At 37.6% G+C, this 26,424-nt stretch overlaps 3 protein-coding genes across 7 annotated transcripts; 2 read left to right on the top strand and 1 right to left on the bottom strand.

Moving 5' to 3' along the window:
* The first annotated feature begins 815 nt into the window (after positions 1 to 815).
* On the top strand, positions 816 to 5,780 carry eef1a1a (eukaryotic translation elongation factor 1 alpha 1a). 4 transcript variants are annotated; one of them, XM_067513813.1, is made up of 8 exons: positions 816 to 965; positions 2,108 to 2,284; positions 2,529 to 2,708; positions 3,126 to 3,422; positions 3,896 to 4,046; positions 4,236 to 4,492; positions 4,657 to 4,891; positions 4,972 to 5,780. In XM_067513813.1, exons 2-8 carry the CDS (start codon positions 2,141 to 2,143, stop codon positions 5,094 to 5,096), a joined length of 1,389 nt encoding a protein of 462 aa, XP_067369914.1. In that variant the 5' UTR covers positions 816 to 965; positions 2,108 to 2,140; the 3' UTR covers positions 5,097 to 5,780. The 4 variants fall into 4 exon arrangements, with proteins under 4 accessions (XP_067369914.1, XP_067369908.1, XP_067369929.1 ...); XM_067513807.1 differs by having other exon boundaries at positions 820 to 965; positions 2,105 to 2,284; XM_067513820.1 differs by having other exon boundaries at positions 959 to 1,057; positions 2,105 to 2,284.
* A 144-nt stretch (positions 5,781 to 5,924) lies between these two features.
* Positions 5,925 to 10,826, top strand: cgasa (cyclic GMP-AMP synthase a). Its single transcript, XM_067513780.1, has 5 exons — positions 5,925 to 6,975; positions 7,058 to 7,271; positions 7,783 to 8,040; positions 8,448 to 8,547; positions 8,750 to 10,826. Exons 1-5 carry the CDS (start codon positions 6,130 to 6,132, stop codon positions 9,078 to 9,080), a joined length of 1,749 nt encoding a protein of 582 aa, XP_067369881.1. The 5' UTR covers positions 5,925 to 6,129; the 3' UTR covers positions 9,081 to 10,826.
* Positions 10,827 to 11,286: 460 nt separating this feature from the next.
* Positions 11,287 to 25,172, bottom strand: ddx43 (DEAD (Asp-Glu-Ala-Asp) box polypeptide 43). 2 transcript variants are annotated; one of them, XM_067513766.1, is made up of 16 exons: positions 24,790 to 25,172; positions 24,477 to 24,532; positions 24,084 to 24,201; positions 22,369 to 22,524; positions 20,619 to 20,700; positions 19,826 to 19,985; positions 18,471 to 18,589; positions 16,593 to 16,703; positions 16,323 to 16,464; positions 16,101 to 16,201; positions 15,772 to 15,859; positions 15,320 to 15,447; positions 15,071 to 15,180; positions 14,760 to 14,898; positions 14,476 to 14,563; positions 11,287 to 12,509 (listed from the first exon to the last, which is right to left on the bottom strand). In XM_067513766.1, exons 1-16 carry the CDS (start codon positions 25,124 to 25,126, stop codon positions 12,378 to 12,380), a joined length of 2,067 nt encoding a protein of 688 aa, XP_067369867.1. In that variant the 5' UTR covers positions 25,127 to 25,172; the 3' UTR covers positions 11,287 to 12,377. The 2 variants fall into 2 exon arrangements, with proteins under 2 accessions (XP_067369867.1, XP_067369856.1); XM_067513755.1 differs by lacking the exons at positions 24,084 to 24,201; positions 24,477 to 24,532.
* Positions 25,173 to 26,424: the final 1,252 nt, after the last annotated feature.

Genomic DNA, 26,424 nt, shown 5'->3' with positions numbered 1-26,424 from the left:
AATTTTTACCTTCAATCATGACCTTTCTGATGGGCTGTGAAATCATACTGTAGAGCATTATATAAATGTGGTTCTGATGTTTTGACCAGACTATTTAAATTAAATGAGGCAGCCTAAACATTAGAACCACTTCTCCTTATAATGCACTCCAGTATGACTCCAATACCCACTTTGGCCTAAATAACCTGACAGTTTTCTAACCTAAAAACTGATAAATTATTAAGTAGAATTCATGGCAGAGCCACTGGATTGGATTGCAATAAATTGCATAGGTCATCATAATGTTGTGCCTGATTTGTGTACAGTTCCAAATGCTTCTCTAGGTTTGACAACATAAAATTAAAAATATAGCCTCTAATCTGAAATATTTACCCCATTCAGGTATGTAAAGAGAGCAAGCTTCCACATTAATGTCAGGCAAAACTAATGAAATTTAAATATGTAAACTGAATTTAAATAAACTCACACTGTACCCCACTAACAGAGGCACAAATGACAAACATGCTTTTCTTTCATATTGGTCATTCTGGCCAAAATTGCTGCTTTATTTCCATGACTAGATGTTATATTTAACAAAAGAAAAAGCTTAATACCATCAGGGTCGGGACAGATGAAACTTATCTACACCACACAGTTATCCAATTCTCTACTCAGACATTTCTTAATATCCATATAAGAGAAGGCATTTTCAGTTTCATCAGCCATAATTATAATCCAGACGCGCTGGAAAGAAGTCAAACGCGAGATCATTTCAGTTTGCTTACTGGTGCGTCTTTCTTGGGCATACAGGATTAATAAATGATAAAATCCTTTAACCTAACTTCTAAAGTCCCTTCTGATGCTGTGCTGCTGCGGGTGCGCGCAATTACGCAATACCCCCGCCTGTCCTGCGCGCTATTACCGGATCAGTGTCTGTCCTCAGTCTCTCCCGTTCTGCAGCCAACCCGACACCGGTCAGCTCTCAGGTACGACACAGTGCATGATTTAATGCATTAGCGGGATTTTTTGTATTTGATGCTATGAGGACAACGAGTCCAGTGTTTTCTCAGTCGGCCCAGTATCCAAGCAGCGCAATGGGAATATTGTGATGCAGCAACGGGAGCAGGCGGCTGGTAGTTAACACGCATCTAGGCGTCAGTAGGCAGACAGATGATAGAACATGGCGGATGGCTGACATTTCCGTTAAATCATAAAGACATAAGAATGACCGAAATAGCTGTGCTAATTTCCACACACTGACCGCTGACGTATCATCGTCTGTACATTACAGCGCACTCCCGCAATTGGCTGTGATGTTATATATGAAGAATAAGCCAAATACGCGCATGCAAATATTTTTTGTCCTTGCACTGAGTTCACCTGAAGACGTCCGTGAAGATCATGTGGGGGTCCGTGTTACAGTTGTATTAAGCTACTGGCCTTTTTATTAGGTGCAGACTAAACGCAAGACTAACCATAGTAAATCTACACTGACTTGGATTATCTGTAAGAAAACTGTGTAGTTTATCTTCTGAATCCTCATATTACCAACCCTCCTGCAGAGGTAACAGCACTGAGCACTGCACTGTGGTGCCTGACAAATGGCTGCTACACTGTCAGTGAACAGAACCTGACAAAATGGTGGATTCTAGCTTAGAGTGAAGCTGTAGTAAGACCAGGTGCTGTGAAAAATCAGAGCATTGTTGTCTTGATGTGTCAGTGCACACCAGAGCGAAGCAGCGACAACAGGAGAAGGCATAGAGAATATGAGAGGCAGAGGGCCTTGGTGCAGTTCGGTGGCCATTGACAACCTCCCTAGTATTCTGTGCATCACTTAAGAAGTCAAAAGCACCTGTCAGTCACAAGTTCATACAGGACTGATGAACGAAAGAAAATGAAGTTCGGCACCGTTTTTGCAACATTTGAATATAGAAAGTTTGTTTCTATCTCTAGCTGCAGAGCATGGCCAGTCTACCATTTATTTTTTTCTACCTTTAAACTACAGTTATTTCATCACTAAAAATAAAATGAATATCGACAATTTAAATTACTGGCATATTAGAGGTTTCTGTTTCCTGCAAATCACCTATATATCGTACTAACAGTAACTTAACCCTGGATATAGCAGATAGTCTTGTGAATTCAACCAGCTCCAGTCCCCATGGGAAAAGAGAAACTTCACATCAACATAGTTGTGATTGGCCATGTGGACTCAGGCAAGTCCACCACCACGGGACACCTTATCTACAAGTGTGGGGGCATTGACAAGAGAACCATTGAGAAGTTTGAAAAGGAAGCTGCTGAGGTAAGAGGAAGATGCCTTCCTGAATAAACTGAGGTCTTTTAACTCAAACTCAAAATCAGCCCCCCCATCCCTCTGACCACAAGATACAAGCCACACTACTTATACATACATTTAGAGCCCCATTACTAGGACTCAAGTATGGTCACTAGTGGTAGAGTAGACAATCATAAGCTGTCTTAAGATCAAGCAAAAGGACAGCAGAAATAAAAACTTTTCTATCTTGTTTGCTTTACTTATTTCTCAGATGGGGAAGGGCTCTTTCAAGTACGCCTGGGTGCTGGACAAGCTGAAGGCGGAGAGGGAGCGTGGCATTACTATCGACATCTCGCTGTGGAAGTTTGAAACCAGCAAGTACTATGTGACCATCATCGATGCCCCAGGTCACAGAGACTTCATCAAGAACATGATCACTGGGACCTCACAGGTCTGAAACACGAGAGCACTCAGCCAATGCTGTTCAACGGGTCCATTTGTAGGCCTCTGAGGAAGTTTGATCTGTGTTAAGTTTCAAATCTGTGATGACTTATCGCAAGTGTAACAGTAGAACATGCTTTTATCTCTGTGTAAATAATATAAATAGCCACAAAAGGCATAATTAACATCGGCACCAAGCTTATTTACCAGGTTTCTATTCAAAAATGTACTTACTCATATTGTTGGATTTCCAATCAGTGTTACTGTTATTATCTTAGAGTGGATGTCAAAGAAATGCTTGGTCAGCTTTTGAAGTCTTAGGACATTATTCCTCTTTACTTATTCTAGTGCAATTCTAGTGCAAAATAACAAATGATGCCTAAATTTGAGTGCAGCCGTATTAATAGCTCATCTACTGCATGCTCAGGCAGACTGTGCTGTGCTGATTGTGGCAGCTGGTGTGGGAGAGTTCGAGGCAGGAATTTCCAAGAATGGACAGACCCGTGAGCATGCCCTCCTGGCCTACACTCTTGGAGTAAAGCAGCTCATCGTGGGTATCAACAAGATGGACTCGACTGAGCCAAACTACAGCCAGAAACGCTATGAAGAAATTGTGAAAGAAGTGAGCACGTACATTAAGAAGATTGGCTACAATCCAGACACAGTTGCCTTTGTACCCATTTCAGGCTGGAATGGTGACAACATGCTTGAGCCAAGCGCCAACGTAAGTAGCACATTAAATAGTTTGGATTGGATTTGAATGCTAATTTGTATGTCTGGCAATAAGAATGGGAAGCTGTAGCCTAAAGGTGAACAAGCTGCTGTGACTGTATATCCAACTCAGATATTCAGACTAGTCTAAATATCCATACATTTGGTGATAACAGGGTGATGGTAAATGCTTACACACTGTAGCTTTAGCACATATATTGAAGAGCCATTTTGTCATAATACAGACTCCGCAATGTGGGTTACACATCTACAAGTATGGACACAATAGTACTCTACCTGTGATGCTATTGACCACAAATTTGTTTTAGTTCTTATGTACTCAACTTATTTGTAGTTTATTCATTCAGAAAGTTCTGGAGCTTTTTTCAACATTGGCCAACAATATACTACAACTAAAAAAAAAATACTACAGTATCCACTAGTAATTGAGACAATGTGTAATATAATGCATTCTCTTTTCTTCAGATGACATGGTTTAAGGGGTGGAAGATCAATAGGAAAGAAGGGAATGCATCAGGGACAACTCTACTGGAAGCTCTGGACGCTATCCAGCCCCCCACCCGTCCCACAGACAAACCTCTGCGTTTGCCTTTGCAGGATGTTTATAAGATAGGAGGCATGTAATGATCAAGACAAAGTCTAACAGGGTTATTGTGTTATGATGTTATAACTCACAACATAGCCTATGAAACGTTCCTCGCTATAGAATGTTGTACTGTGCCACAAAATGGGACTGAAGTACTGTTATGCTCATTTTTATGTTCTTCACTGTGCATTCTCTGTACTGACAGATCCTCTTCTGCAGGAATTGGAACAGTGCCTGTAGGCCGTGTGGAAACGGGCATACTGAAACCCGGCATGGTGGTGACCTTTGCCCCCGTCAATCTAACGACTGAGGTGAAGTCTGTGGAGATGCACCATGAAGCGCTGAGTGAGGCCCTCCCTGGCGACAATGTGGGCTTTAATGTGAAGAATGTGTCTGTCAAAGACATTCGCCGTGGAAACGTGGCTGGCGATAGCAAGAATGACCCACCACAAGAAGCTGCCAACTTCACTGCTCAGGTAGTTATTACAATTTCAGTTTAAATATACTGTATACATTGATCAGACATCAGAGGTGCATGGTGTATTCAGATACCTGCTGATCACTGACAGCATTACACTTTTCCCATGCTGCTAATAAACTATCCATTAATAGAAAGATTATTCTCCATTTTAATTTCTAGGTGATCATCCTTAATCACCCAGGCCAGATCAGTGCTGGTTACGCTCCTGTGCTGGACTGTCACACTGCTCATATTGCCTGCAAGTTTGCCGAGCTCAAGGAAAAGATTGATCGCCGTTCTGGCAAGAAACTGGAAGACAATCCCAAAGCCCTCAAGTCTGGAGATGCTGCCATTGTGGAAATGATTCCTGGCAAGCCAATGTGTGTTGAGAGCTTCTCCGAGTACCCACCACTGGGTAAGTTTGAATGCAGAGGTTATGGTATATTGTAAACAAAAAAATCAAAAATCTTGATCTTATCACTGTTCATCCTGCAGGCCGTTTTGCGGTACGTGACATGCGTCAGACTGTTGCCGTTGGCGTGATTAAGGGAGTGGAGAAGAAAGTTTCCACTACTGGTAAAATTACCAAGTCTGCCCAGAAAGCCCAGAGGAACAAATGAATGTTGTGCTACTCTGCCGACCCCAAGGTCTCCCAAGGCAGGACATCAGTCACCCAGCTCCATCCTACAATTGGCTGCTTTAATCTAATATTTAAAGACTGGTTAATCATCACAATGCATCGCAAAAGCATTCGGAGGAAAGAACAGCATTTATATCTTTAGTTCCTTAAGGCAACACTCCTGACTCCATTCTAGTGGTTAAATTACTATTATGTGCAGTGTAATATCAAACCGTTTTAAATGTGCACTGTTAATTTGGTTCATGGCAATACCTTTATGTAAAACTGAGAACATTGAACAGTTATTAATGTAATTTATCACCTCAAGATCTCTGGAGTACAGCTACTAGTCTTGACATTGTATGTGTTATCTTGCTTTTGGTGTTTGTTTGCAGCTAAATGGTGCTCTCTAGGAGCCTATGGTAATAAGGTCAAATTATATTATTCTCAATAACAAAGTAGTACAAGTTAGTGATTTGTTGTGCTTAAGCTTTATAAAAGCACCTTAAACTAATTTTCCCCGACTGAAAGGCAACGAATAGACAATCGGTCTAATCTTTGATTGGCATTTTGCTAACTTTGCACATCAACTTAAGAAGCTTGAACTGGCATAAGCTACTGCACTTTATTGTAAGATGGCATGAGCCTTTTTGCAACATTAAACATGTTTTAACCAAAATGTCAATCAGTGGTAGTTTTTTGGGTGATACAAAAGTTAGAAGAAGTCAAACTGCCAAAAACGAAAGCATCCTTACAATTCACACTTTCGTCCACAAGATGTTGCTATTGTTACAGCAATAAAATAGCAACTTTCCAATTTCAAATTAATTGTACAGAGATCATAAACAGACATTTTTATAGATGTATTTATTATAATTACTTATTCAGACACATGTCTAAATATAATTTAACCTCAAAAAGATGTAAATGGCTCAAGGGCAGTCTCCTGTGTAATTCTGGGGCGTGTTCTCCTACATTACCGGAACTGCTTTGAATGTAATACAAAGAAACACTTTCATTCCTGTCATTTCAACATGACTGGTAGAGGGACACCACGGAGGGCAAAGAGTCCTGAGCCTAAGAGTGCCAACATGTTCCGATATACAGGGGAACACTTTTCAGAAGAGAAGCAAAATGGTTCAACTAAGGACAGGAAACTAAAGGAAAGGGAACAGAAAAAGCCAAACCACACTGTGGAGAAGCCATCTGTTCAGAGCATGCAAAAAGAAACTACCACAAAACAATCTACAAAAGAGATCAATTCGCAAAGGACACCTAGAAATCACCTAAATAGAGCAAAAGCAACTGCTGCCAGGGCCAAATCACCAGCAAAGGAGACAAAGAAGATTCAGCCAGTGAAACCCAAGGATACAACAAAGGATTCTCTGAAGACCACAAAAGCAAGACAACGTGGGAAGGAAAAGTCACCTAAGGAAGAGACACCTAAGGAAGTCACAAAGACTATAAAGACCACTGAAGCAAACACATGTGGTAGCGAGGCAAAACCACTGGTGGAATTTGCTCAGGAAACAGAGACACAACTACAGAAACAAAAAGACGCCAGAAATGATTCTGCAAAGAGCACAAAAGCAAAACCATGTCTTGGCAAAACCAAATCAAAGGAGAAATTCATAGAAGAAATACCAAAGATACAGCCAGAGAGACCTGAACACACCACAAATGCATGTGTAACACAGGAGGACTCCATCCTCTACACAACTCTGGAAAAACTCAAGATTAGGAGAAATGACAGGTCAAATGCAGCAAAAGTTATCAATGACATAAAGAAACACATTATCAAGCATCTGAAACAGAACTCTGAGTGCTTCAAAGAAGTAGAAGAGCCACTAGGTACTGGAAGTTACTATGAAGATGTTAAGGTAAGCTAATGTAAAATCAAATGGCATTTTTACATAAGGTTCCTTTATAGTGTTTTATACAGTTATGTTTTTATTTATATAGATTTCTAATCCCGATGAATTTGATTTAATGCTGCCCATTCCTGTTGAGAGAGTGACGATCAAAACATTTGGAGAAGACGGAGCCTTTTATAGTGTGGAATTAAAACGTGGAAGGAGCCCTCTGCAGAAATTTCAGGAGACAGGAATTTTATCTGCTTGTATAATGCTTAAGGAATTTAGGGAAGAAGTCAAGAAATGTGTCAAGGAAAGTCCAGGTGAGTACAATTTACATGAATAGGTTAGTGGTAGAGTGGGTGGTGGGGTACTGATTATTAAAGCTTGAATTGTGGCTACATGCATTATACACAGTATCCCATTTATTTTACCTTCTAAGGGAATCTAAGGGAATTTGCCATAGATGGGAATATCCACCCACTATCTGTTACCGCTTATCCTGTTCAGGGTTGTGGGGGGCTTACGCCTATGTAAGCTGTCATTAAGAGAGAGAGGGGGGGTACAAGGACAGGCCTCCAGTCTATCTCAGGGCCAACACAGAGACTCATACACAGCCAGACAACCAATTATACTCACATTCACAACTACAGGCAAATTAGAGTCACCAATGAAGCCAACATGCATGGCTTTAGACTTTGGGAGGAAACCCACACATGCAAGAGGAGAAAATCCCAATTCTTCTAGGAGTTGAACCTTCTAGCTTTGGGGTGGCAGCGCTAACCACTCAATAATTCAATATTCAATAAATTGATTGCATTTCTTGTTTTTCAGAATGGGAGGTTACAAGAAAGAAAAAAGGCTGCCCTGCAGTGACCCTCACCACTAAAGTAGAATCAGTAACCATTTCCCTGGATGTTGTTCTCTGTCTCAGGATTAAATCCAGCTGGCCAGCTTTCACCACTGAAGGCCTTAAAATTAATGACTGGCTTGGAGTCAAAGTAAAGCGTGAATACAAAAGGAAACCATTTTATTTTGTCCCAAAATATGAAGGCAGAGGTACAATTAAAAATGATGGAGTCTTAACTAAAGGTAAGTAACATCTCTCAAGTGAAAAGGTAAAAAGATTGTGATGAAGAGAAATGACCCACTGCCTGCTTACACACCTTTGGTTCATCTTAAAGTGATAAAAGCATTACAAGAAAAGAGGATTCTGAGAGCTGGTTCAGGCATGTAGTGTATAAGCAAAAACACACAACATGCTAAAAAATTATTACGGCTGTCCAATACCATGTTGAAATAATTTGAAGACATACTCCTACCTAGCATTCAAAATAGCTTCGTTTCTTACGGTAGTAGCAGAAGCGACTGCATTTATTTTTTGGGGTTTTCACACAAGCTGTTTCATGAATAAATACTGCCAAAAAAAAAAAGAAAAAAAAAGGGAAGCTATAAATTCCCATGCACACTGAGTCTCGTTTTGGTTTTCTATAACACAGATGTTTGGCGGATTTCGTTCTCTCATATTGAGAAAGCCATTCTGAAGAATCATGGATCAGAGAAGACGTGCTGTGAAAAAGATGGCGAACGCTGCTGCAGGTCAGATTTAAAATAACAATCAATTTCCTTTTATCCAAGTCCAATAAATGAAATATAAGACTTAAGACCATTTTGAATCAATTTTTGAAAAAAAAAAAAAAAAGCACAAAAAGGATGAATGTCTTGTGTAATAAAATGAATCTTTTCCTTATACAAGAATAAATTGTAATTCCAAAGAATCTGGTCTTGACTCCGTGTACAGGAAGGACTGCCTAAAGCTCCTGAAGCATCTTCTGAGTCTGCAGAAGGAAAGAGACTCTTCATTTGCCAAGTTTTGCTCCTACCACGCCAAGACCACCCTGCTACATGCCTGCTGCTCTAGAACCAAAGACAGTGATTGGAAGGCCTCAGATTTGAGCCAGTGTTTTCAGCGGCTCCTGGAGGATTTTATCTGCCACCTGGAAAAGGGTGAACTCCCCAACTTCTTCATTCCAAGTCAGAACCTGCTCTCAGGTGTTGACCAGAAAAGCTGCAATAGCCTGGCTTGTCGTATTAGAGAAGAACATGAAAATGGCTTTTCTATTTTCAAATGATAACTTCTCAACAACCAGGAAGAGCTTGACTGTCTGTTCCAGCTAACAAAGTTTGAATCATGTTTATCTCATTAAAGAATTGAATTGAAATTGAATTGAATTGATGTTTAATAAACATCAATTCATAATTTTAAAACCAGGGTAATCAAGGTTTTTGAAATGTGATTGTTTGTATAACAATATCATGTGTGCTTTTTCTAAATGTATTCTTATCTAATCAAAAATTGGGGTTTTTGCTTATTATTTTGGCAATTTTCGAAATGTTAATATCTTTAAAATACTATCCTGATTACTACTAACAATACAATCTAAGAAAAGAAAAATACAAGATCTATTAACTCTTAAAATTTCTATTTTTAAAAACCGATCAATCTCCATTTTCGTCCATTTTGATAAGTCAGACCTTATACTGGGGGGGATTATGACCAACGTATCACACATTGTCATAGTTTAGTAACTATAAGTAAGAGAAGTCAGTGGGCTGGTATTTTAAAAAGGAATAATTAAATATTCATTAAGCCACATCTGAATGGCTTCATATAAACAACAAAATTTAGAAGGTGAGGTGCCTAAGCCATCTATCTTCACTGACTAATCTGATTCTTCTTTTTGAAAGGATTTTTTGACATGCAGGGTGGACTACAGTACTGCTAACTTCAAATACCACATAAACATGATTATGCAATGTCTGCCCAAACGCCATTAGCACTTGTCAAAAGCACCAGCTTATTACAAAGCATCTGAACAAGACATTTATTATGAAATGAAAGAGAAATTGACAAAGATGTTTCAGTTTCATTTCTCCTATCAGCACACAGAGTTTTAAACCAACACATTTACAGTATGTGTACAGCATAAGGGAACTACAGTGTAGTACAGAGTACAAAGCAGATACTTCACAAGCAACACTATTGTTTGATTTCGTCAAACGTTGGAATCCCTCTAAACATAAGTCAGGTTCAAAAACTTCCCAATTAGAAAAGCAGCTTACATGGGTTTCACAATATTATCAAAATATATAGCATATTTACTTTCGTTTCTGCCTTATGGGGAAGACCAAAACCATAGAAAAATAAATATGGCTGAGTATTGTCATTGTTAATGTGGGTGTTTTCAAATATGGATTATTGTAAATCAGCAGGATTTCCCATTGCAAATGACAGGTGCATCTGTCCTTGCAGTAACATTTAGTTCAAAAATATGGTGTCTAGGTTTTAAAACACAAATTAAACTCATTGTAATTGCAGGTACGATCAAAATTGTTGGTCTACAACTATTTCAACAAAAACTGAAAATTGTTACACTGCTTTGGTTTTAGCCTGGTGTACCCAATAACATACAATTAGGTGGCAGTTTGAGGACTCTACTGGTTCTGAGCAGATTCTGTTGGAACACACTGAAGGAGAGGATGGGGGGGGAAAAATTCTTGTTTGCAAAAACCCACTCAATTTGTCTCAAAATGGATAAGCTTTGGCAGCCTCTCATTAACAGCAATGCGGTCTTCATCATATTTGTGTTACCTGTCTTTGCTCTGTGTGATGACTCTCCTGCGGGTCTCCATCTGGACGTCCAGCCTTCTTTTCATGTAGCACATCTCATGTTGCTTTGTATATTTCATCTGTTTTAACACTTCCTAGTCCCAACTAATCACATTTACTGCAGACACTACTGTGATTGCCACTACTTTTAAAATTACACCAGTTGTTTGACCACATGATGTAATAAAGTCTCACCTTAGCTGATCAATGGTGTCCTGTTATTCTTTCTGCCTTCATTTAAACACTCTCTTGATTGAGTCCTCCTGCAGCAGGACTCCGAGTGGGGCGAATAAATATTCACTAGCAGAGTTAAAATGCTAAGCAGGGACAAAAGAAGAGTAGGTGTTTCTGACTCAGAATATAAGTGAGTAGAGAAAGTAGTAGAAACACATTACTATAGTATTTATTAGAGCAGCGGCCAGCTTCATGTTATGTTGTAGATTTCCTGCAAAAAATCTCCACTGATTTAACATTTCTGAGATTAACGATACATTAAGGAACATCCTTCACCGAAACCTGTTGATTCAACACTGCAGCTAATCGGGCTTTTATGAAACCACAGACCAACATCAAGGCATTTCTATACTAAAATACACCAAGAGGTAATAATGAAAAAATTCAAGATGCAAATTTAGCTTTATTCATTATTGAATCCACCATCTGGTTAAACTCATGTAAAATAAGAGCCATTAACAACTGTATTTATACGTTATAAGAGGTTATTTGTTACTACAAATAACGTCACTGAGACAAGGAGTCTGAAGTCTTTCAACATCAAAGCATTTCACTCCTTTCCATTAGGCTGAACATTAGGTTGCAATATAGTTCCATAACACAATTATACACCAGTGTCATCAGGAACAGACGTCACTGCAGATGATGGTTCAGAGGGGAGAAAAAAAAAAGTCTCCTGTCGCCAATAACACATTTCCTCTCTTTTCTCAAATGACTTATTTACCAGAAATAACTAGGATTTGCATTCAAAAAAGAATGTGAAAACTGAAAAACAGGATTTAAACTTTTTAAACACATCTGAATAACCGTTAAACACAAAGAAAGCTATATTATTTTCAATGTTATAAATCGGTCTCTTCAAAGTTTTGAAACTCGCTTTGCAAACATTCAACAGTCCTTTCAGACATTCACTTTGTTTTCAATAAATATATTGAATATGATGTCGACATTTTGCTTTCTCCCCCCACTGACCATAAAGCTACATAGATTTTTCTTACTCTTCTAGACTAGGAAAGCTCACATGGTCAGCAGAATAAAGAACCTTCCAGTCCATGTTTTTGCAGACGAGCTCTTCAATTTGCGAAACATCTCTAATGGAAAAAATAATGTTTACCACACATCATATTGTATATAGCCAAGGTACCAAGTCAATAAAAACAGTGTTCTCACCTCTTTAAGAGAATTTTAATTACCAGATTTCTGATTGAGATACAAAAAAATAAATGAATCTGTCACAATTGTGCATTTTAAACAAGAAAATATAAAAGGTGTGTAACTACCACTAAATTGTATATGATAATTCAAAAACAAAGAAGTTTTCATACTTCAAAGAATAGAATGAAAAAAAAAAATTACAACACAGGCAGTTTGAAATGCTACTCAACCCTGTGGAGGAAATAAAAGAACAATTTTAACATCAGTCCTGTATTTACTTAGAATAACAGACAAATATCAATACTATAATAAGGCTTTACAAAGTATTGTCCAAAGTGTAAATTGAAGACCTGTATATGAAACTTGCAAATTAGAATCCCCAGTGTTGGCCTCCATCCCTGTATCCTCTCCTCCCCCCTCCTTCTCCCCTTGGATTGCACATCTTTTCTCTCTTGTGCTTCTCGTATCTCTCTGCCATAAGCACCAGCTCCTCGGGAACCTCCTGCAACAGGATTCACGAAGATTGCATTGATTGCAAAATTGCAAGATCTATTTTATGATTAATTCAAAATACATGTACAGATGTAGACTTTCAAAGTGCCACCTCTACTGTGATAATTTAAACATTTAGTAAAAGAAAAAAACCTTGTTCTGAAAACTTATTATTACAGTTTTCCCATGTTTGCTCATTTTAAGTTCTTTTTGGCCAATTTTTTTTTTTATTAAATGATAGTCATATGTTGTTCACCTGAGGTTAAAATTTGTCTAATACTCGCCTGTTTTTACACAAAAAAATACAAATTAAAAAGGAGTTACTAACTTTTGCATGACTATTTTTATGTACTGCATTATATTATAATTCGCAATATGCTTATGCCCTGAGCTTGTAACATGGGTCTTGAAAGGAATTAAGCACTTGCAGTGGATCATGCTGGTAGTTTATTAACCAGCAATCATTTTGCATCAACGGTTTCAGATTATTTTTCATGGTTCGATTAGTTTTGAATTTACTGACTAAAATAACACTGAACTATGTTGGACAAACAGAAGCCTTAGAGTAAAAATACTAATAGCCTAATTTAATCACAGCTGATAGACTGGAGGAGGAAACCCCGCAGTGAGGAGAAGAAAATAAAAATTGAAGAAAGTGACTTATTCAAACTCCTACAGGCCACTAGGTTTTAGTTTCAGTTTTAGTCGCATGGGCAGATGTTAATAAAAAAAAAAAAGGAAAAAAAACACCATCCCTCCACAGAAATTGTCCTTTTCATCTTGCTACTCAGCACAATGAGTGCGGTTATGGATTTCTGGCAGAGAACGATGACTATTCTGCTATCTACAAGATATAAACAGGTAAAATAAACAGGTTTCTGATCTGCTTTGAAAGTTGAGACAATTAAGGGGGCCATGCCGCCTCACTTAAAAACAAAGTCCGTCTAAGGTCGTCCAGAAACTTTAACGCAAAGTGTCTTGTAGAAGTTTAAATAAGTGGATTTGACTGCTGTGGATCAGCTGCATGCATCTTACTATTCCGTTAAAATCACTGCACCAGCTTCTAAAATAAGTCTGAGGTGGAGGAGAAATCAGGTGCTGCATGTTTACGCAGATTTCTCGTAACCAGGTTTCTTAAGTACATGTAAACAATGATCACCAATTACCCTAGAAAGCTGAGTACCCTAGTTTGTCTGCAGTTGTAAGGGCTTTAGCTACTATAGCCAACCTGTGTTTACATGCAACATGAACCATTACCACTTCAGGAGAAGAGACTTTCTGAATCTACATCTGACACTAATAATAGGCTATAATAAAAAAAAAAAAATTTAAATTCGTTTTTCTAACTCCAAGGAAAGAAAAGTAGGGCAAACAGTTGAGAAGAGAGAGAGTGCAGTTTAGAGCTCCAGCTTATCTGTAACCAAAACCACAGTTGTGCACAAAAGGTGAGAGCAGTCCATGATAAATAAAAACAAAACAAAACTAAACTGTCTTAGTTGGCAACTCCAAATAACTACTGTGACATTTAGCACATACAGTATAAATATTCCAGTGTGCAAAATTTCCACCTGGCGACCATGTGTATATTTTGACAACATGGATGGTTACAGCCATGACAAACCACCACCAGTCTGGAGCCGTAAATATACAAACAAGAGTTTAAAAAAAAAAAAAAAAAAAAAAATTATACAATTACAAATGAAAGCCCCCCGTTAAGATTTCAAGTTGCAAATACAACTATGAAAAAGAGCGTTCTTAGTGCCAAAGTGTTATTTTCTTTTATCATGATCAAATAATGTCAAATCTTTCACAGCTGTATTATATCAATTTTGGCTGTGAATCTCATTATTTTTATATCAATGAATAAATAAACAGCCAGTTATAAAGTTAAAAAAAACAAGCTATTCATTGCTTAAATGTTCCGCCCCCACCCAAACATACATAAACATACAAACATTAAATGTGTTTGAGCTAACCTGTCCCGCTCGCTCCAGGATGGAAATCAGTTCAGGGGCCATTCTCCAGTTTTCTCTTGTTACTAGGGTAACAGCAGCACCTGAACGTCTGAATTAAAATTGCAACAATCAACATCACAATGTTTGTTTAGTGTTTTTTTTTTAATGCTGCGAGTTCAGGGTCGCCACAGCAGATCATTTGTTCGCATGTTGATTTGGTAGTTTTACCCAGGATGCCTTTCTGACGCAACCCTCCCCAACTTTCTTCACAGAAAAATGCTTCCAGCACAAACACAGACTCTTACCCTGCTCGACCAGTGCGACCTACACGATGGACGTACTCCTCTATGTTACGTGGGAAGTCATAGTTAAAGACATGTGTTACATCATGGACATCCAGCCCTCGAGATGCCAGGTCTGTGGCAACGAGGATACGAACTCGACCTGGAAATTGATAACATACTCGTTTTTCTCAATTTAAACCTCCAGCATATTTAGGTTTACTGAGTTCAAGCTTTTGGCACCTTCTAAACACCAAAAATTCAATTTCCTCTGTTAGAGGCAGAAAAGGCAGTTAAAAAACAAAACAAAACATATTGGCCTTTCAGTTACATACTCTCTTTAAAGTCCTTGAGGGCTTCTTCGCGGTCACGCTGTTCACGGTCACCATGGAGACTTTGCACAGCCAGACCCTGCAGACACATGTCACTGGACAGGTCATCGGCCCTGAGATTGTACATATTACAGTGTATGGTTAGCGTAGGTGGTGGCCAATGGCAAGGTTTAATTCTCATATTCACCAGCAACTGTGGGCTTAGTTAAAAATCACAATTTACTCTGGCATCTACAAGTCCTACATACGCACACAAGCTTCTTGCCAACAAAAATTATGACTTTGTCCTCAGGTAGCATGTTTCTAATGAAGTCAAACACGTAGGACTTTTTCTCTTCTTCGTGGATAATCAGCACTGTTTGAAGAACTGTGTTAACAGCCTATGACACAGAGAGAAACAGGATATTCACTTTGCCTTAATTACAATTTCAGAGCAATTTTCTATTTTTAGATGCAAGGTTAAATATGTAAAGTTTAGAAAAAGGGAACACGATAAATATCTGCTGAGAATAGAAATAAAGGATATGTAGCTTATTTTAAACCAGAGAAATATAAACTCTCTCTCATTTGACTGGCTCAATCTTCAAAACAGTCTCTCCAATACTAAGGTGAGACATTTTGGTTGTGAACATATTAAACATCAAAGACTAAATTTCTAATTCGATACACCTAACAAATGATTTACTGGATTTATTACAACTTACCGCCAAGTCCAGGGTACCAACATAAACCATCATAGGGTTCTTGAGGTAGGATTTGGCCAATCGTCTCACACCAGTGGGCCAGGTAGCACTGAGATATAACAGTTTACATTGGAGAGAAGAAAAAAAATTATATACTTTAAATCCTACAATTCTCAAATATTCACATCATTTATCTGTGTAACAAAATAATGCAGGGGCTTCTTTCTTTAAAGTTACACCTGCATTCTTCTTCCAGTACAATAAAACATATTCTGAGCTTATCAGCCACACACTCTAAAATCTTTATTTCTGCCACACTATATTAAAAAAAATTCTTATGTGACCTATACCTGGTCATGACAGTCTGCCGATCAGGGCGAATATCCAAGAGAATCTTCATAATCTGGGGTTCAAAGCCCATATCAAGCATACGGTCGGCCTCATCCAGCACCTTTATCCAATCATCAGAGAAGTTATTACAGCCATACTATACAATTTAGGTGGAAAAAGACAATACACAAACTTTTGCTACCCTTTTTTTGGTGCCAAGACCGATATAAGAACACACACACCAAGTAAGTGATGGAACGAAGATTGATGAGCTCGTTCATCTGTAGATCGTTTAGTCGGCCTGGTGTGGCAATTACTATGTCCACCCCACCCTTTACCAAGTTGATCTGGGCTCTTCTATCCCCACCACCATAGATGCAGACGCTGAAAGAAGCCACAGGAAAACAGTCACAATCATGCCGCCCCTGCATCACAAGTAATGATAAACCACAATTAATGGTTCTAATTTTTTATTTTTTTTTTAAATGACTGATAATGAACAGCTTCTGGACCTTTTGTAGTCTTTATAACGGTATTTGTTGCACTCAGTTTCAATCTGCAGAGCAAGTTCTCTGGTGGGAGTCAGCACCAACATGCCTGGACCACCCCACTCAGCTCTAGGCCTATGAGGAAAAGGCAATGACAAAGGGTAGGGCCATGCAGTTAAGGTTTGATTAAATGTGAATTATAGATTCCAACAATTATGAGAACATAATAAAGATACAATTATATTGCCTTTTTCCATTTTGTGATGATGCTTTCATTTTGTTTTATAAAACCAGCACACACCTTTGCTTACATGGGTGAACTTTCACCCATCACTAAAAGCTCAAACTCTCAGCAAGGCGTTGGGGGATTCAACACAAGATGGTTTACCTGCTTGCGGAGCCTGTTAACAGTTAGGCAGTTAAACAAGTGTCCTGACCAGAATCACAAAGATTCTTTAGTTAAGTGGTCAGTGGTGGACTCCAGTCTGGCTTCACACTCAAAGACATTTGTCAAAATAAAGTTTATTGTCATACAAGAATTTCTAAGAGACAGTGTGGCAACCTTGGCAGAAATGTGTGGGTCCTTGTGTATTAATTGGGTAAGAGCTGGGTGTCAGACATACGTTATAGTAAACATTAGATCCGTAGGCTCTGGAACAGTCAGAGGTAACATAAAAAAATCCAATCTCATCCCACAAAAAAAAAATTAAATAAATAAATTATTGGTTGGTGCTGCCAACAGTGATGTTTGCATGCGCGATGACTACGAATATTAAATATGGTGACGACAAGAGTAACACAATGACTCGTTTCTGAAGGAAGGAACTAATATTACAGTAATGTGTGCATTATGGGCTCAACAATGATGTGCTAGTTAGTGAATTTCAGTGAATATTCATTTAAATATAAATGAAACTACACAGCTGGGTGGCTGAGGAGACAATAGCATAAATATACATTTTTCCAACTACAGATGACATACAGTAACTGCATGCCATGCTGCGGCACAAATGTCGTCTCCATATTCTGATCTTTTATTTGACAGGTCACTATTTTTCAATTAAGTTCTGTCAGTTCTTGACATTTTACTCCATGATAACATTCCCTGCCCTGTTTACAGTCTGCTCCCTTAACTATGAAGAGCAGATTTGCATAGCACAAATAAGGTGGTGAATATTCCTTCTCGGTAGGACACATACTGTGCATCCAGAAAGTATTCCCAGCATCTAACTTTTTCCACATTTTGCTATATTACAGCTAAATCCATTATTTCAAAATAGATCAAATGCATCATCCCCAAACAATACCTCATAATGACAACGAGAAAGAGGTTTTGAAGAATTTTGAAGAAAATAATGAATTTACTCTATTTTGGAATAAGGCTGTAACATCATAAAATGTGAAAAAGGTTAAGGGCTGGGAATACTTTCTGGATGTACCATAGCTCTGAGGTGAGGATACAATAAAAAACAAGACTTCTCCTATAACCTGCTGGTGGTCTCATATTTTATTCTCTCTGCTCTGCATCTATGAACTAGAATTTTATGCGGCGACACGAAAAAAAAGGTATTTAAGAATAAAATATTTCCTAAATTTTAAGGAGTTGTCACCTTGAAAAAGTCTAATAAATCCATATTTCTACAGTCAATGAGCAATTGATTTCAATATTCATGATCACAATACTGAACAACAATAATCGCAGTTATCACTTTTGCAATTATCACTGAGCCCTTTGAAGTAAAAAAAAGCGTAGATGGATGAAATGATAGGAAACTGTAATGTTAAAAGGGGTTGGGAAATATACATAATGGCACATAAGGCATCAAAATATCAGACAAAATTATATAATAAATTGCTAAATAAATTAAAAAAAGAAAAACAACACACAGGTCATGTACTCACACAGGCTGTCCATCCATGTGAATGAACCCAGGGAGCAGATAGGCCAGGGTTTTCCCAGTTCCCGTCTGTGCAATGGCTATCAGGTCTTCTCCGCTTAGCAACACTGGCCATGCCTGGGACTGGTGGTGAAATAATTGCATTTATTGATTTCGAAGCATAATTCAAACTCATGAACTCCAAAATCTAAGTCAACAAACTGTTTAGGCTTGAAGAGTTTGCCACAAAAAAAAAACCTGGAATTCAGTGTGCCTTTACACTCACTGCTCACTTTATTAGGTACACCTCTACAATCTAATGCAATGCAATATAATACAGCAGCCCTGCCATGAATTCTAATTTTACAAACAAAGAAACAGCATTTAAGATCAAAATTCTGGCAACACCTTTCATGAGTAAGGAGAACAATCAGTACATTTCCACGCAGTGTGTTTAAATGGACTTAAGTAATCAGATTACAGTCAGCTTTCTCTGGAAAGGTGCTTTCTAACAATCATGTAAACGGAAAAGCTGGCTTCCAAAATCAGGGTATGGGATTAGGGTACTGATTTTCCAATTTCTTTGCCATGTATACACATAACCCACTGTCTAATCAGCTTTCTGCGCATATACGTAACAAAGGGCTGCAGACAGAAATGCAGCTGGGTGAAGCGCTGAACGAAAGGAGAGAGCATTACCTGGGATGTTGCCTCATTTTTAAAACAAATAGCCTAAAGTCCAGGACTAAACTCACATTTGGCTATGTATGGGCCCGTGGAGCAATAGGTTGCTCAAAGTAACCATACTGGTCCTTGGCCTACTTAACTTTATTAAGACGACTTGTTTAAGCTGTTCATAAACATGAACATTGAAAGTCATTTGCTGGAGCGATTTATTAGAGACTGTGTTCTTTGATAGTAAACTTTAAAAATAATCACTAAACTGGTTGGTACAGATTCCAGTCTAACAGAGTCACAACAGCAGGTATTAACACACATGCTACATTTGGACTACAGCAAAAGGGTGCAGCACGATACCCAAGATATTTTTAAAAATGTGTATTCCAAAAAAATAAATAAATAAATAAGGAGGCAAATACGTGAATCTGTGTCTGTCTGACAAAACAAAAATATAGCAAATTTACTTTCACTTCTGCATTTTGGGGAAGACTAAAACCACAAAATAATAAATTGCTTAATATTCCTATCGTTAATATGGGTGTTTTCAAATATGGATTGTTGCAAATCACAAGGATTAACAACACAAACTGGGCAAATATACACACAGACACAAACAAATAGTACATATGCAAATAGTACTGATTCAGATTTATGAGATAGATTTCATAAACTAAATCTGCCAAAACACCAGACTCATACCTGAATGGGAGTTGGTTTGAGAAAGCCAACTCTGACAATATTTTCCATAATCTCTGGATACAGTTCAAAGGCCTCCAGAAAAGTGCGACAGGGATTGGGGATGGGCCGCTTCTTCCCTTCTGCCTTTAGGTCATCCACAAAAATATTGTTATTCTCCTTTCTGTGAAAATATAACAAAAAAAAAAAGAACATGCTGGATCTGGGTGAAAGGGTAGAGTCGTTGATTCCAAACCACACTTCCATGATTTACAAAAACAGATGTCTTTGTTATTGTAAACAAAAACAGATGTTTCTTTTGTTTAGAGGTTTCTATTTGACTTGCACAGAGTCAAACACCAAATGTTATATTTACATTGCATTGAATATTTACATTGATATTTACAGTGACATTGGCGCTTAACGGCATTATTGTGAGACCCTAATGAGTGAGAACAACAGTTAAATTCAGAGAGAAGCTGGCAGTATCAGGCCAAGACATGCTCAAAAGACATGAGGAAGTAGATAAACACTGCCACATGTTTATTTATTTGAGGCTGTACCAGGATAACAGGATTTTATAAAAATTTTACAAAAAAACGCTGGTCATAAACTTGTGGCTCAAAGTTTGTGCCATGTTATGTACATGTTAAATAATGGTCATCAAAAGTCTGCCTCTGTAAACTGCATAATACTTCAAAATAAATACTGGTCCATAACACATAATATGTAGATATTTACATACACCAAGTCCCCACACCTACATATGTGTAGAAAACAAAATTATATGTTAAAAAGATAACACTGTCACATTTACCTCCACTCACTGACTTCCTCTGCTGTGAGCATAGATACACTCTCTGCCTCACTGTAAAACTTCTTTGCCATGGGTGGAAGGTCTAAGGGAGTTAAAAATGAAAAATTGTTTTTTTTTTTTTCATATCCAAAGGATAAGCAACATTTAGTAATTTAACTAATAAAGGCAAACAACTTAAGGCAAACAAAGTAGTCATCATAATAGGACAGCTTTGTACTGTTGCCCAACGATTCCAAATCTTTTATTGGGAAGGACCCCCGAACACAAGGGACAGGGTAGAACAAATTTACTGTACTGTGGGCCAATATTAGCAGAAGTAGAATAAATATTGTTTATATTCAATTTAATTGTATTTATTAAAAAAAAAAAAAAAAAAAAAAAAAAAAAAAAAAAAAAGCCTTCTGACTTTGGTGCAGCTTATTTTTTAGCAGCTACTTGCTTTAAATAAGCTCCTGACAGTCTTGATTGAGAAGTACAATCTGATTTCTTTACACGATATAACTTTTAACACAAAGATTGTGAAACAGCTGGTTTTAGTAGAGATGAGGTCTCTATATGTTTTGAGAGCTTATGGGACTACTCTGATGTGCAACAGTAAGATAGCCCAGAGCTTGTAAAGACAATCTTGGACACAGTCAGCAGTGTTTCACAGATAAGTGATACTTCTTACAGCATATACAGTAGGGTGCAAAATTTTGCATCCCCTTACACTGAAACTGCATGTAGGGGAAAGAAATTAACTTTAAAATTCTGATAAAAGAACATTTGTGCTAGGTAATTGTGCATTAAATATGTTCAGACATATTTAAAATAAATAAATGGGCTGGCAAATATACTTCCTAACTCTTTTTTGTGTGTGTATGATTATTTTCTCAAATGTCCTTTAAAAACAAGTTTAAAACATTTACCAAAAAAGGCGGACAGTTCTTGTCAACAGTACAGTTTTCATCCGCCACCAACAAAGGATTATGAACCAAAATGAATATCTGTAATATATCTGTAATATCTAAACTAGACAAGACCACCTAAAATGCTAATATGCTTCTGACTCTATGGTTGAGCTACAAAAGACACGCGAGAAAAGACTTTGGTTGCCCAAGATAACTGACAAAAGTAACAGAAGGACACAAAGTTTGATTTCATGTATAGGGAGATTACAAAATTATAGTGTTTGTCCAAAAAGTTTTACGATTTACTGTAGAACTTAAAGGAAGTTTATGCCACGGATTGCAGAACAGCTGTGAGCAGATCTCAACCCTGATCTTGTTACTGGGAAAATATGGGCCTCTGAGATTTTAAGATTGTTCATCACTTCAGTTTCTGTAGCAACACTGTCAATGAAGTACAATAAAGTAGCTACATATGCTATTCTAAATTAGCAAGTCATATCAAGACGAGACATCTGTAACAGTAAGAGATGTAGACTCATACATTACATGAGCATATAACAAATTCTGTAAAATTATATGTATGTGAATAAGCCAAGGGGAAAATAGGCCACGATTCCCACACTGTTTAACTACTGGTGTGAGCACTTCAAAAACACCAAAGATGAAAGGCCATCACTTCTTTTACAAGTCAGAATAAAAAAAATATATTAAATAAAAAAAAAAAAATAAAAAAAAAATTATATATATTTATTTTAATTTATATCTATTTATCCCCCCCCCCCCCAATGCTTTGGGTCTCTTACAGGCCAAATCAAATATAACTACATCAGATTAATCATTAATGACAATTAGCGCCTCACCCTTCCACTTGAGCTCCTCATACTTATGCTTGTTCTCCCGGATCATGTTCCAGTCTATGGATACACTGGCTGGGGCGACATGTGCAGCCTGTAATTCTGCAGCAGACCAGACAGAAGGGTTTCTTGCTCCTCCATAGTCAGTTCCTCTGCCAGGAGCTAAATAAATAAATAGATAGATAGATATATAGATAGATAAATAAATAAATAAATGGATCAGTATGCTGAACAGAATAATATTTATCATTACACCACACTAAAGTAGTGTAACTTGTATCTACAAGAAACAAAATAATTGTTACAAATGCACAGATCTCAAGCACCTTGATTGTACTGACACGGCTATCTGATTTGCTAAAGACTTTGATTTTGCAATAAAATAATACTACAACATGTATTGCCCAAATCAAAGTGTCACTTTCTTCTCACTTAATTTTGTATTAAGGTTAATAAGACTGGTAATTAGACAAATTGCAAATAATCCTAGTTTGATGTACTCTAAGTGTAAAGGATTTGTGCAGAATGACACTTGAATTTTATGTTGAAAATTACCTGTGGATATCAGGCTAAAATGACACTCAATTCTCACCCAGCTAATTCAGATATTGGAATGCAATTTAAGGATTGATTTGTTCTCTCAGATTAAATTCTCTTGTGTTTATGAGTACAGAGTTTAAATCATTATCAGCATTTGTAAAAATTTATATAAAACCTATTGCGTTTCTGCATTTTTCTATCACTATGTTATGATCCTCATAGTGTTTCATCATGTTGTGAATGTTGTCACTTTCGATTCTTCTTTCTAGACATTTCCAGTTGGTCAGATGTCAGTGTTTCTGCATAACTGGTGAGGTTCTTTATCACATTCATACAGTGACACAACAAGTGTAACCATCCTGCTGTGAAATTTAAAGTGCGACTAAAATATTATGTGTTAAATCCAAATGCAAGTTTCAACAAAGTCAGGTTTGCACTATACTGACTGACAAGTGTTCGTTTTTGACTGAAAAAGTATTTTAATAATCAAATTAAATTCAGTGTGTTCTTGCTTCGCTGGCCCTAAAAGAGTCAGAACTGAGTTTTTATTTTTATTTTTCCTGCAAGTAACTTAAAATGTGGACTGTTTGCCCACTTTCTGTTGATAATAATAATAATAATAATAATAATAATAATAATAATAATAATAATAATAATAGGATATGGTGCTGAAACTTTTGGCTCAACTTGTAAGCACATACGCGTGTTATTACTATACAATCATGCCACTTCCAAAATTGAACTTATTTCCTGTCACTTGAAGAGTAATTACAACTAAGATACTTCTTTGCTTCACTGTCATGCCTCTGTCTAAGACGAATTTGGAGGACACTTTGGAAATAGCTTGAACAAACTTTTGTCACTTAACTGAATGTCATTTTGCTAATGCTCCACTCTGTGTTAGTCTAATCCTAACTAAGAACTAAACCAACCAAACCTTTTTTTTGGTTGGGGCCTTTTTTTCCACACCCAAAGCTTACTTAAAACACTGAATGGAAAGGTAAGACTCCTTAACAGATGCAAAATGAATTGATGTTAAAGAGTCAAATGTGGCCCCATTCACAAAATAAGATTTGTTATTTTGTTTCAAGGAGCTGATATGCAAATACAAAACGAAAATTGTCTCGAGACATCTCGAACTAATCCATTTATGATCAAGATTGTCTATAATGATTTTGTACCATTGCGAAATCGAAAATTGCCATCTGCCATCAGTTCTTCAATCATCTCTTTGGCCTTCTGCTGGGCAACCAAGGACCCAAAGATGACCACCTCACCTCCATAGCCCCCCTTGTTTATCTAACCAAAACAGGAAACAGCCAAACAAAATTCATATCTTAAGCAAACTTCACTATGCTTAGCAAAGTATACAGGACAGTAGCACAGCAGTAAGATCGTTAAAAAATATATTTTAAAAAACCCCACTAATCTTTACTTAGCTTAAAGGACAAGTCGGGAACAAGAAAGCACATTTACAAACAAATATTTTTAATTGTAAAGTTAAAATAGTGAGGACCAGCACCAGCAAGTTACGCACGTGGCATGTTATATTGGTAGAACATGAGGAAACTTGCCTTGATTCTTGCACCGGTGCTTTCTTCAAGTTCACGAATTTTGGCTCCTCCGCGACCTCAAACAGGATTGAAGCTTATTGAGTCGCACCGAGGTCAAATCTCTCAGCGAAAACATGAGCTAACGTACAGATAAATGCCGCATTCTCCTACCCACGTCAAAGTAGCTTGACTGATAGGAGTTAATGCCAGTTAGCTAAGTAACATCAACTACTTTAGGTTAGTTAAGCTAGTTTACCTTAATCGTTCTCTGGCTAACGTCGGGTTTAAGGGTCAAACCTTAGGTAACGCTGCCGTATCTGCCTTCGAAACCTACCTATTATCTTTCCAACTGAAGAATTTTCCACGGTGAAAGCCACAGGTGGAGAAGACCCCGGTTTTTCATAGTTAAAAGACCTTCCTGGCGGTGTTTCGCGATCTGTTCTCCAGGAAAACTCACGGCCTCCGCCTCGGCGACTTCTGCTGTCGTAGCCCTCACACTTATGGCCAGCTCTAATCTCGTTTGACCGCCTTAACCTGGTTCCATTATTGACACCAAAAAATACATTTTGACCGTCTTCACATGGCAATTTCCACTTAGTCAGAGCTGAGATAGTCGCAGGCTTCTGGACAGCAACACCCTCGCCGTTGTACTCGTCTTCCCAGTCAGACATTTTAAATGTGACTCCACACCTGTCGGGCCAGCAAGCTTACAAGCTACTTCGCTTACATACTGGATAACGTCAAATGGTAAATTGTCGCCTTCAACACCCTCTGTAAAGTTCACACTTATGACTTTGCAAATATTGGTTAGAATTACAACTGATCTTGGTAACTAATCTGTTCTAAAATAGGGCTGTGGCTAATTAAAACGTGAAATTCTGTAGTCCACGATGGTGTCCACAATTAAAAAGAAAACATATTTACTAGCCGCCAGTCTGACCATATAAAATCCCAGTTCCACCAAAGGCAACGCGACCTTGACGGATCACGTTCTTATGATAAAAGACACAAAACAAAAACCGTTTCGTTAACTTTATTATCTAATAATAAAATTATTGTTGCATTTCTCATCCAGAGAACGTAATGTGCACTTGAATAAATTAATTTTCAAAGAAATAATAATGTTTACATTACGAAGCTTTAAGGCCAGTTGTGTAATATATCACTGTTCAAGCAGTAGATAAATAGTATTATTAGCCAACCGAGCTGTAAAAAGTCTGTGGCTAAAGCTACATGACCTAAGTGAACTGGATGGCCAACCCAAATTGAGCACTACCCTTAGCTCTACAGTATGCTCGGCTGTAGGCGGACTTTAGCCTTCTTTTATAGTCCTGAAAAGTAAAAACTAAAGGAATTATCATTTTGCAAGAAAGGCACCCTTAAGCAATTTACAGATTGCAAATACAAGTATGTTCCATGAGGGGGAAAATACATCCAATTCCCAAACTGGCTTTCTCCTTATTCATCCATTTGATCCTACTGCAAAGTAACTACATTTTTGATTCTTTCCATATGCAAAACTTAGTCAACAGCAACAGCAAACCTATTCTAATAGCAAGCATTGAACTAACATGTCACATATTAAAAAAAAAAAAAAAAAGCTTGCATGTTTACAGTATATTTTATCTGCCCAGAATAACTTTTGCATTGCCTGTAGAATATTTCAATCAATCAAAATCAAAGTATTTCTTAGAAGAAAATACATATTATATCCTACCACTGTATGTTAATTTGCTAAGCAAAGCACTCACCGATCAAAACAAAGGGAATATAACTGAAACTAACAAATGGTGTCATTTACACATTTAAATAGTTCTTTTCTAAAATTGTGACTGCATACAAATTTGCATGTGCAAAAAGATATCAACATGGCTAACAAACAATAAGATGGCTTACAGTTTCGAACATAACTCACATTAAAGAGCAATCAACCCATTTAAAAGCAAGATAGCCGTGAAAACAATGCTGC

Source organism: Channa argus, chromosome 1 (genome assembly GCF_033026475.1).
Source record: "Channa argus isolate prfri chromosome 1, Channa argus male v1.0, whole genome shotgun sequence".
NCBI classification, from domain to species: Eukaryota; Metazoa; Chordata; class Actinopteri; order Anabantiformes; family Channidae; genus Channa; species Channa argus.
The sequence above is the reverse complement of the archived record's forward strand: the minus strand, read 5'-3'. Positions and strand labels throughout refer to the sequence as shown.

What these genes read in the sequence shown, in the direction of transcription:
- eef1a1a (XM_067513813.1), top strand. Translation starts at nt 2,141, where the DNA reads ATGGGAAAAGAGAAACTTCACATCAACATAGTTGTGATTGGCCATGTG. An exon ending in TGATCACTGGGACCTCACAG is followed by an intron (nt 2,709 to 3,125) that starts GTCTGAAACACG and finishes CTGCATGCTCAG; the next exon opens with GCAGACTGTGCTGTGCTGAT. An exon ending in GGATGTTTATAAGATAGGAG is followed by an intron (nt 4,047 to 4,235) that starts GCATGTAATGAT and finishes CCTCTTCTGCAG; the next exon opens with GAATTGGAACAGTGCCTGTA.
- cgasa (XM_067513780.1), top strand. Translation starts at nt 6,130, where the DNA reads ATGACTGGTAGAGGGACACCACGGAGGGCAAAGAGTCCTGAGCCTAAG. An exon ending in GTTACTATGAAGATGTTAAG is followed by an intron (nt 6,976 to 7,057) that starts GTAAGCTAATGT and finishes TTATTTATATAG; the next exon opens with ATTTCTAATCCCGATGAATT. An exon ending in ATGTGTCAAGGAAAGTCCAG is followed by an intron (nt 7,272 to 7,782) that starts GTGAGTACAATT and finishes CTTGTTTTTCAG; the next exon opens with AATGGGAGGTTACAAGAAAG.
- ddx43 (XM_067513766.1), bottom strand. Translation starts at nt 25,126, where the DNA reads ATGTCTGACTGGGAAGACGAGTACAACGGCGAGGGTGTTGCTGTCCAG. An exon ending in CGTTATAAAGACTACAAAAG is followed by an intron (nt 16,465 to 16,592) that starts GTCCAGAAGCTG and finishes GGCTTCTTTCAG; the next exon opens with CGTCTGCATCTATGGTGGTG. An exon ending in TTCGTTCCATCACTTACTTG is followed by an intron (nt 16,202 to 16,322) that starts GTGTGTGTGTTC and finishes GATTGGATAAAG; the next exon opens with GTGCTGGATGAGGCCGACCG.